Here is a 10242-nt window from a genome sequence, read left to right on the forward strand (position 1 = left end):
CCTCAAGACCAGTCAGTGTTCAAAGGCATGCTGACAATTACAAGCTGATGCTTCTTTCCACATCTGAATATTTTCTGCCAGCTTTGCTGTGATGCTGATATATCACATGGTATAAATCCTACAGCCTGGATGCAAAAGACAAAAAAAAACTTAATATGCAATAGTCATTTAAAGCTCAGTGTAAACGCTTCAGGCAGCAAGATTTGATCTACCCCTCATTTTACTCTAATCACAGCATCTATCTCACCCAACACCCCACTCTACTTTCCTTGGTCATTCATTCTCTTTTTCATCATTATGTTAGCAAAACAGGAGTGCCTATACCTTCTGAGGTGTACTCATCTTGTTTGTACGATATATGAGATGTGCACATTCTGTTTGTATCATAGACGATGTGTACATATTGTGGTTGTACAATATATGAGGGCAAGAGTTGAGGAAACTGATATAGAGGATATATGACTAGGGATAACTTTAGGGAAAATTTGTTCGGCCACAAAATGGCACATTCTGCAAGAAGTGGGGTTATGAACAAAAAATGGTGAGATACAAGACTTTATATAGGTAGAACTAGAAGTCATTGTTATTGTGCAGTGACATCTAATGATACATCAACATTATCTGTACACCATATAAGTATTGTGTTTGATAGTTTTCGCCTTTCCTGCAAAAGTAAAATGCTGGAACAGAATAGGGCTGTAATAGGAATCTCATCACAATCATTTTTTTTTGTTTTTCCTTTCTTCTACACTCCCACCTTTCCTTCTCCCACACACATCAGTCACATGTAACTGAACTGGTGCCAAATTTTACCTTTATAGATGGCAGAGCAAACATTAGGTTTACATGGTGGTGGGTCTGCAAAGGGCTATATTAACAGCTTGCCATTCACTGTAATACATCTTAGCTTCAGTGTAAGTTATAATGATACTCATTCTCTCTCAGATCCAAGATTTGGGGTATTTCATTCAATGATTAAAATACTAAACAGTTTGTTATGTTTGCTTCAGTGTCTGTGTGAGAAATTTTGTTTGTCCCTTATCACTCTAGTTTGCTTATTTTACAGGTGGGAATTAGACAGGCAAAAGAAACTGCACTAACAGTACTATAGCATGCTAATGGTTAAATTTGGGGGATGTACAACAAATAATTTTGAAATATCCTTCATGTTCAGTACATATCTGGATACTTGAAATCAAGTTGCAGACTTAATATTGTCTTGTTTTTGTTGCACAAAGTTCATGGTTTGTGCTCTGTAATTTTTGCAATTAATTAATTGTAATTGACAATTAAAAGTCATACCATCATTTTGGTGTGTAAGTCCTAAGAGCTATTTTGGTCAAGCAGCTCTATATTAACTGAGGCAACTATATGACCATGATGTGTAGTTTTGAGTTTGATTGACAGCCTTATCACAGCTGCATTTCTCTTTAAAGTTTATTACATGTATATTAGCTTGTCTCCAAGTGTTGCTAGGAGTGACATTGTCAAAGGTTATTTGATATCGTTTAGTTATAGGTTGTTCACAATTCATAGACAGCTCTCAGAAATTACATTTTTCTGAATATCATGTTCTACAAAGCTGATTTTCAATTTTATTTTCTAGGCAACAGTCACAGGGTTTGAACACCACAATCTAATAGTCACTTAATTTATTTAGTTTATCTGTTCATATTGACTTCACTTCCTTTTTTTTCCCCAATTCAAGTGCCTCACGTCTTGTATTAAGATGTTTGGGGGGTTTATGACACAGTTTCACTTGAAGTCGAAAATACTGTCTACCTCAGCTGTAAGGCGATAGATTTCAGCAGTCACAGTGGTTACTGTGCTATCATTGCTCCTTTTAGTGTTAAGCAGCCATATCCTTATGCTGTAAATCGTTGTTGTGTGGCACACTGCCTCCTAGGTCATCCTCGTGACGCAGTGTTTTGCTTTGTCGAAAAATAGTGAAGAGGTCAGGTTACCGAAAATTGGCTCGAGGCCTAAAGAATTCTGATGTCATAATCGGAGACGTATTCTCAAGTAATAGGAGTTGATGTGTGTTCGTTTTTCAGAAGGCGATTTAAGCAACGTAATCATCTTTGACCAGAGAGCTTTTACAGTCAGCTAAAGCCAGTCGATTTGGCATGACATGCGCTTGTAATAAAAGCTTACAAGAGGTATCCTGTTGCGCATTCCCCCATCGGACATAATTTTTGAAGTAAAAACAGTGAAACATCATAGAAGAATAATTCCATAAATGTGCGTAATTAGCCAATGAGGCGTGATCAGAGAATGTGTCGTGTTTTGTAGATAGTTGCTGGTGGATTGTTTTTTCAAATGATGATACGTACTAGTAGCAAAGTATATGACCCTATATGTTTATACCTCCTCGTTTGAAAATCTGAGGAGAGGTGAAAACTATCATTTATGTTGACAACTAGGCCAAAGAGTGCGTCAGTTGTAAATGGTTCTCATCATCCACTGTCTTATGACTGATTTAATGTCCGTGTCGCATGACCGACCTCCAAAAGGGAAGGGACAAAAAAAAAAAAATCGAGCCAGAGATCTGTATGGTCATGTATGGGTCTCTGTAGCTGAAGAAATATAATTTGTGGCAAAAACTAGACTGAAGTCAATGTGCCAAGACTTTATGACTAGATGAAAAAAGTCGTAAGAAGCGGATTCAAGGTGTGTAGAGAATGTCTCCTAATAAAGAACAGTAGGTGTGCGCAGTTTGTCGGAGTAAATCACCTCATAAGCTGACATCACTGAAACCGCGCGCCTCAGCGATTCGAGAGTAGCGTCCCTTTGTGTTGCGCACGCAGTAGAGCGTCAGCGTGTTCACGCACGCGCACTGAGTCGGCATAATCGACGTCTGCTCTTCTAGGGAAGATGGCGGGCAGGGTCATGAAATCATTCGACTCTGTTAACAGGACAAAATACCATCAGATAAAGACTATATGAATGAGCAAAAGGGTGGTGGTGTGGGGCGAGGGAGGCAATGCGAAGAAAGGACCTCAACTGATGTTACTTCATTATCAGTTTACCATTGGTGCATGGTGAATGTTTAATCAAGTTATTTTAAAAAAGCTAGTTCGGTGGTAGTATTTCGTGATGAACTGGATAAGATCTGCAAGTGGATTAGCTGCTTGATGTAAGAGTGTGCGAGACAGAGAAAGAATTAACATGTATAAGCAAATAAATGCGATTATTACTCTACCGATCAACCTAGGACGTCCTTTATCCATTAAAACATTTAGCAGTCATTGTAATTAATTTGTAAATAATTATACATACTCCGTAACATATAATGGAGTCTACGCCCATGGTGGGTCATTAATAAGACAACCGAGTAAACTGTATATGGTCCTGTAGGGATTAACAATATAAAGACGACAAAAGCTCTCCTAAACCCAACGGCAGCTTCAGATGAAACAGAACGGCTGGGGGAAACCTATATACAGTCGCTGGATCAGTCTTGGTCCACTTCAAACCAAATTTTAATTGATACCAGTATCAGTCGTGTCATATTAATTAGCAGAATCAAGGAAGGGAAGTATAGTAATGAGAAGAACAGGTTTTCGCCAGGTCGACGTTCTTAATGGCCACAGTATGGTGACTAAACAAGGATACAGCGTCATAACGGCGCAGTTCACGCTTTCCGCTATTAATAAACATGTTAGGCTTGCCTACCAAGTGAGAAAAGGTTTTGGGGGATAGGCTAAAACATATTCTGTTTCATAAATATTCCTACAACTGTATAATTTAGTCAAATGTAAACCACCTTCCTGGACCTGACCATGAAGAGGAGAGTCGATACGTTGATTGTCGGTAACAGCTAGTCAACGGCTGTTTGAAAAGTGTGAATAGTATAACAGTCTGCTTTTTTGCAAAGCGAACGATCTGCGATAATGGTAATTTTTCATTGAAGACACCATCTGACAGACCCATAGTCTTTCAGTACGTTTGGAGTAAAAAAAAAAAAAGAAGTAATATGTATACTTCTGAAGCTGGAAATTCCTCTTGAGACGATAAAGGAAAAAAAAAAACAGTTATAACTGTAACAGTTATAATAGGACTGGAAGGATAAAACACAAGATTCAATAACGCTGGAATTCAATTGTCATGCAATTCAAATTGATCTAAATAAGAGTAAAAAAAAAAAAAAACTTTTAGTGATTCTTGACACTCGTGTCTTCCTCTGCTCTCATGGAGTGGTGCTGCAAACGTCGGTCCACGACAACGCCATTTCTGGTCGTGGTGTGCGTGCTGGTCACACAGGCTATGCTGACCACTGCGGCCGATTTTTACCTGGAGGCCACGCTAGCCAACGGTCAGCTGGCTGTGTCAAAGCGGGACAACGCCACCTCAGGGTCTGCCGTCCGCCTGAAGGGTAGGGACAGTCTTCGCATCACCTTTTGCTTAAGGCAGCAGACTTCAGTGCAGGTAACAGATTTTGAAGATCCAGTCGCAGGCTTTCGGTTTTTAGCGATGTTTATGTACAAGTTAGTCTTGTGATCGTTCTTTTGATGTAGTTGTGATGTCCAGATCTGCAGTTAGTTTTAAGGGACGTCCCGTGGGCTGATAATTATAATGTATTCAATTTTAAAAGCAGAAGGTCGTTGGTTTTAGGTGAAAGCAGAGGGTGTGCTCTATACCTTTCTTATGTTGTATTTTTTGCTATTTTAAGTCTGTCTCTCTATCCAAATTAGGTGCGGGGTGTCTTGTACTCTAACGATGGAGATGGAGACCAGGTGGGTCTGGTACTCGATCAGACGTTCCTGGGTACGTTCAACTCTTCACAGCAGACAAACTGGGGGCAGCTGTGGGACGTCTTCCTCCGCAGCCCTCCTTTCTTCCCCATCGCTGAGCTCGCGCCGGGCAGGCACAGCCTCAGGCTCCTGGTGCTGGGACCATCGGATAAAATCGAGGTCAGCGCCGTCCACCTGCGCCTGTCTGACGAAAGATTGACCAGGGACATCTTGACCTGTTCGCTGTTCTGTCACAGCAGCCTGCCTACGGCGCCGACAGTAGCCGGCTCGCTCGCGCCGGCCTATATGAAGCAAGCTAGCTATATGACTATGTGTGCAGAGGAGGATAACGTGAAGGTATTTTAATCATCATCATGATGTAGTATTAGCATGGCTAATGTGCCTTTTGATTGTGCAGTTGGTTACTCTGTAATACGAAGGCAAAGCATGTAATGCAGCTCTCTAAATCACTAGCATAAGATGGAGGTTCTGTCTACAGAGAAGTTCTGTAATTAAAAGTTCTGTCTACGTCACAAACGAACTGACGATGGTGAGGACCACTATTGTATTTTGGGGGATTTTAGTCATGGATAGAATACTCTTATTTCATTTCGGTCTGTACTCGTATTTATTAAAAAAGGATGTAACCGTTAAGTGTGGGTCCTCTTTTGCCAGGTTCCTCTGTACGCACACGGGGTGAGCGAGTACACCATCACGGCCACCATGCCCACCTACCCGTCATCTGGCAACCATCGTGAGCCCAACACCACAGGGCTGTGCTTTCCTGACACCTTTGCTTTGGACGTTTCAAGGACGTCCCATTGCTGCCGACTGAGCCCACCCGGCAACAATCGGCCATGGGTCATCTGTTCGTTTCTAGTGTCAGCGGGAACGGCAGCATATCCAAGCTAACAACGGTTTGTGGTGACTCGATTGTTAATCACGTTTTAAGCCAGTATTTATTTCTGAAGACAAATTGGGTGGGGTGAAGATTGATTAGCGAGCTGACAAGGGTACAGCGTTGATTGATCAAGAAAATGATAGGCCTGAGAGTGGCTACTGTTCAACCCGCCAGCACACGAAGAAATTTATTCTTTGTCCTGATGTTTTACCAAAAGCTGTAGATAACTTTGTCCAGAAGTCGATGTCTGCTTTGTGTCTATAGCTAGCATAGTATCTGATCTAAGCTATTGACAAAGTCTACAGTTTACCCCGCTCCTGTCGAGTTACCTAGCACTTTCTAGCCTGGTACCTACCACTACCTGTTGAACACTATGTGCACACCTCTCCGAAATTTTCAGATGATACGGGTTGAATTTGAGCTGCGTGGCAAGTCTGACGGGTTTGTGGATGCAAGCATGGGTTCCACCCTGAGAATCAACTTTCACAAGATGTCTGGCACAGTGACAGTCAGCCCTTCTTACACTGGAAAGTACGTGTATAAATTCTAAACGTGTCATTACACACACAAGCGCGCGTGCTAGACACGCATTCGCATATACACACAGACGCACACACGATAACACACGCGCGCTTACGTAATCGGAAAATGCAGAACTTGGTGCCAATGCTCATCTCATAATGTATAGCTCTGGTAATGCATCATAGCGTATATATGCTTACGTCTGATGAAGCACAGATTTACCTCTGTGAGCCTTAACGGCCGTGCGCGCGACAAGCACAACACCACGCGACTAAAGTGTAATTTTGCGAAAACATGCGAAGAACAAACATGCAAACTTATCTACTGATTGCAGGTCCCAGACGACAACAACTCTGTCTCAGCACCGGGTGACATCTGGGGAGAATGTCGTGACAGTCGATTTCCCGGATTTCACCTGGCGAGAGGGCAGCGGCAACATCATTCTGCTGGAATTTGGTGACGTCATGGTTAATTCTTTGACCCTCGTCGACATACAGCTAGAGCGCAGGCCTATGACAGGGGAAAAAGTTAGATTTGTCCTTGATTTTTATTAATGAACTTTGTCTTATGGAGCCCTTGGGTTCATTCCTCCTTCTCTTCTTTTTTTTTTTTTTATCTACCGTTAAAGCCCATTGTTACGGGGGTGGTGGGGGGAAACCCAAAACAAAAAGCGAAAAAAAAGTGTATTTTTGTACGATCCATTCCAACGATTTGGGACATTCATTATATAGGTATACGTGCTACAACTTTTCATTGTATTTGATTTACATAATATGCTGTCGGGCAAAATACTTAAAGATGTTGATCTCTGAGTTTTATTTAGGTACAGACGGTGCACAAGAGTGATAAAATGATCATGGACGCCATTGATGTCGACTTCTGGTGGCGAGAGCCAGAGAGCATGCGAGTGGTCAACGGGGAGAGTGGACAAATGTGGGAGGGGGTTGACTACTTCAGGGTGTCACTTCCAGTTCCGTGGAACGGTGGTTTTGCGCAAGTAAAGAACTTTTTCTATAGCCATTAAAAATTACTTATGCTTGTGTGTGTGTGTGTGGATGATCAGAGGGGGAAAAATATCAAAACCAAAGACAGTTTTTTTTTATTTTGCAAATTGCAGAGGTGTGATAAATATGATGAGAAAGAGGTGCATCCTTTTCTGGTTCCTGTCTTGTTTTCTTCCAGGTATTTGTGATGTACCAAGACGGAAACGCTCGCCTTCTTCCGCTGGCACCCCCTGGCGTGGACTGGATCCCCTTCGGCTCCTCCGTTCTCATAGGCCAAAACGACCCGACGCAGCTCCGTCCCTCAGCCCCGATCTCGATGGTGACCTTTCACCCGTCATCCCTCCGCTTCAACATCAGTTACCGCGACGGCGGCTCGGCGGTGGTCAAGCTGTCCGTGGGCATGGCACACACCGAAGTCACGGTCTACGAGATCAAGGACGCACGCCCTGATCCCTCGCGACCCCGTCCGTTCGCCACGCTGCGTTCCATGTACCTGGAGGACGGAAACTCGGACTGCGACAGCGTGCTGGTGAACGGCCAAAAGTACTTCCCTATCTTGGGAAGCTGGGAAGAGGTGGCAGGGAACTCTTTCGTCTTCTTCCGGCGCTGCGAGTCCAAGCATCTGACGCTCAGCCCTGATATCAAAATTGATGTTAAAAAAACTGATTTGTGACTGATAGGATTCTGATGGCATTTCCTCCCCACCCACCCCCTTTCAACCGTCAATTTGCAACCCGCTAAATATGATGCGTGGCTCACATATCGGATCCGAGCGTTCCGCCTAAAGGGTCGACCTTGGACAAACTTGACTTCTTCTCGAGCAACTCCCTTGTTTCTGCTATACAACAACAGGGTGCTACAACTTGCTGCAATGTGTATGGCGTTTACATGGTATGCTGTCTGGCAGTAGGCTTAGAGATGCTGATCTGAGTTTTATTTAGGTACAGACGGTGCACAAGAGTTGTAAAAGTTTCGAAATAAGTTGCATTTGGAGACATGTGTTTTTAATAAACTAATAAGCTCAAGAAGTATGATCATAGATAGTATGCGTTGAAGCATTCACCTACAATAATTATCTAGAAGGAGCTGTATTTTCGTCAAACATTAAGGCAGAACAACGCAGGCAGAAGACCATTTTTTTGACCTTTTTTGTTTTAGTTAAAGCAAATATTTCTATAGCGCTTTATCTACGAAACCTTGTTCAAATCGCTTTACACGCAGATACACCCAATACGCTATTCAGGGTAGGAATGAAATGCAACTTTCGTTCACGAACATGCTCACAACACGCTCTTTACACAATGAGCAACCTCTCTCTTTCTAATGCATGCAAACGGAACTATAGATTGATGGGAAAGGGGAAGGGAGAGGATAGGCATTTAACGCCGAACCAGCAACTGAGGCTTTAATATATTATCACGGCAAAGCAGCTAGCACTGTAAAGGTGCCACATGATTTATAGTCGGCTCCACCCTCACAAGATTAGCTGAAATTTCACAAAAAGGATTTGATTGGGGTTGAGGAGGCGGCAAAGGACGTACGGATCGCGGTATTCGGAGGTCGTATGACGATGAACTTCCATTGTTACTGTTCACATTTTTATGTCTCTGCCCACAGCGGTTAGTCTGACCGCCTCTAAGTGACAACGCCCACACATGATGTCATTGGGGAGGAGAATAAAAGGGAGAGAGGAGTGGAGTGAATCGAAGGAAGGAGAAGTGCGCAAAAGGAAACCCGTACGAAATAAAAAGGTATCACAAAACAAACAGCTGAGCGAAGGAAAGGCCGAGAAAAAAAGTCGTCATTGCGTCTAACGATAAGATGTAGAACGTTTGTCGTTGCTCGTGAGGTGCAATGGCTGGACTTTGGACCCGGAAATCGAAAATGAGATAAACATCACTGCATAAGTCTTTCGAGTTCTCCCCTCCCCTGATCATCAAACTCTAACTTCGTCAACCTTTTCGTTCCCTTTTAAGTAATTATTTTCATTAATTTTCTATTAAAAACATGTTAAGTAGTTTTTGTTACTATTTAATGGTTGCTTGATGTTTACGTGTTTAGAATTACTCATGACATGAGTGAGGGATCGACTGACTAATGTTCACAGCAAGTTCAGGTGGTAGGCCTTGAAAGGAAACTCGACAGATCATATGAAAGGTGAGGTCTCCTCATAAGTAAACATCAAGATTACGTACGTCTGCGTTGTCCTATCTGCACGCAGACGTCCAAAGTCCACAGCGGCTGTCACCTAAGAAAGAACTGCTTGACCCCATTTCTTAGGGAGTTTTTAAAAAAGTCCTTCGGTTGCACGGAGTTCAAACAAAATGAGTCGAAAAAGTGTCCATGTATTTCTGGTGTACTTTCATAGAGATCTTTTGTGAAATTTTTCAGGCTCTCCAGGCTTGGATTGAACACTCATCTGCCACAGCAACGTGGTTCAACAATAGAACAAATTGAGAATATATTATATTTGCTCAGGTGTGACTGTGTGTGTATGTTTTGGGGTTTTAGGCTTTTTATTACGGGACTTGTCCATTTTAATAAGAGCTATAAACAGGTTTGAGAAAAAGTTTGGTTATTTATAACGAACTATAGCTTTTACTACTCCTCTGAAATCTGTCTGTTATTAACACTTCACGGTAGAAAGCTTGTAGAAACTATAGAAGCTGTAGTGCGGTCTTTGGGACAAATGAGCGTGTACCCCTATAAAGCATGTGTCATTGATTTGCTTGGCAAGACGAAAATGCAAAAAAGAAAAAAATCAACAACAAAAAAAAAAAAAACAAAAAACAACCCAACAAAACCCACAAAAAATAAAAAATAAACCAACCAAACAAACAAGAAACGGAAAATTATTTATCAGGATACCATCTCTCGCTCTCAGACGTGCCTATAACACTTTCTGTTGCTGTCACAGATCGAAATAGCCTTTATGTACTTTTGGAAGGTTGAAGGGCATCTGATATACATCGTGACCGTAGCGAGCGAGCAGTCCAAAGTCCTCGACTTTCTTATCTCTAGCAGCATCTCTTAATCACAAAAAATCCCCCCCACCTCCTTTGACCCTAACTTCTATTTACTG

General features: G+C 42.3%; 1 protein-coding gene across 4 annotated transcripts; it reads left to right on the forward strand.

The window, feature by feature from the left end:
- The first annotated feature begins 2875 nt into the window (after positions 1 to 2875).
- Positions 2876 to 9577, forward strand: LOC112567153. Of its 4 annotated transcripts, none has more exons than XM_025243722.1 (8): positions 2876 to 3041; positions 4198 to 4428; positions 4695 to 5090; positions 5409 to 5650; positions 6035 to 6165; positions 6491 to 6683; positions 6980 to 7153; positions 7339 to 9577. In XM_025243722.1, exons 4-8 carry the CDS (start codon positions 5591 to 5593, stop codon positions 7831 to 7833), a joined length of 1053 nt encoding a protein of 350 aa, XP_025099507.1. In that variant the 5' UTR covers positions 2876 to 3041; positions 4198 to 4428; positions 4695 to 5090; positions 5409 to 5590; the 3' UTR covers positions 7834 to 9577. The 4 variants fall into 4 exon arrangements, with proteins under 4 accessions (XP_025099507.1, XP_025099509.1, XP_025099508.1 ...); XM_025243724.1 differs by having other exon boundaries at positions 4264 to 4428; XM_025243723.1 differs by lacking the exon at positions 2876 to 3041 and adding an exon at positions 3050 to 3896.
- Positions 9578 to 10242: the final 665 nt, after the last annotated feature.

Source organism: Pomacea canaliculata, linkage group LG6 (assembly GCF_003073045.1).
Source record: "Pomacea canaliculata isolate SZHN2017 linkage group LG6, ASM307304v1, whole genome shotgun sequence".
Lineage (NCBI taxonomy): Eukaryota > Metazoa > Mollusca > Gastropoda > Architaenioglossa > Ampullariidae > Pomacea > Pomacea canaliculata.

Bases quoted from the DNA above. Each gene is read 5' to 3' on its own strand.
- LOC112567153 (XM_025243722.1), top strand. From the start codon at position 5,591: ATGGGTCATCTGTTCGTTTCTAGTGTCAGCGGGAACGGCAGCATATCC. The intron at 5,651-6,034 runs GTTTGTGGTGAC...CGAAATTTTCAG, and splicing joins GCATATCCAAGCTAACAACG to ATGATACGGGTTGAATTTGA. The intron at 6,166-6,490 runs GTACGTGTATAA...TACTGATTGCAG, and splicing joins AGCCCTTCTTACACTGGAAA to GTCCCAGACGACAACAACTC.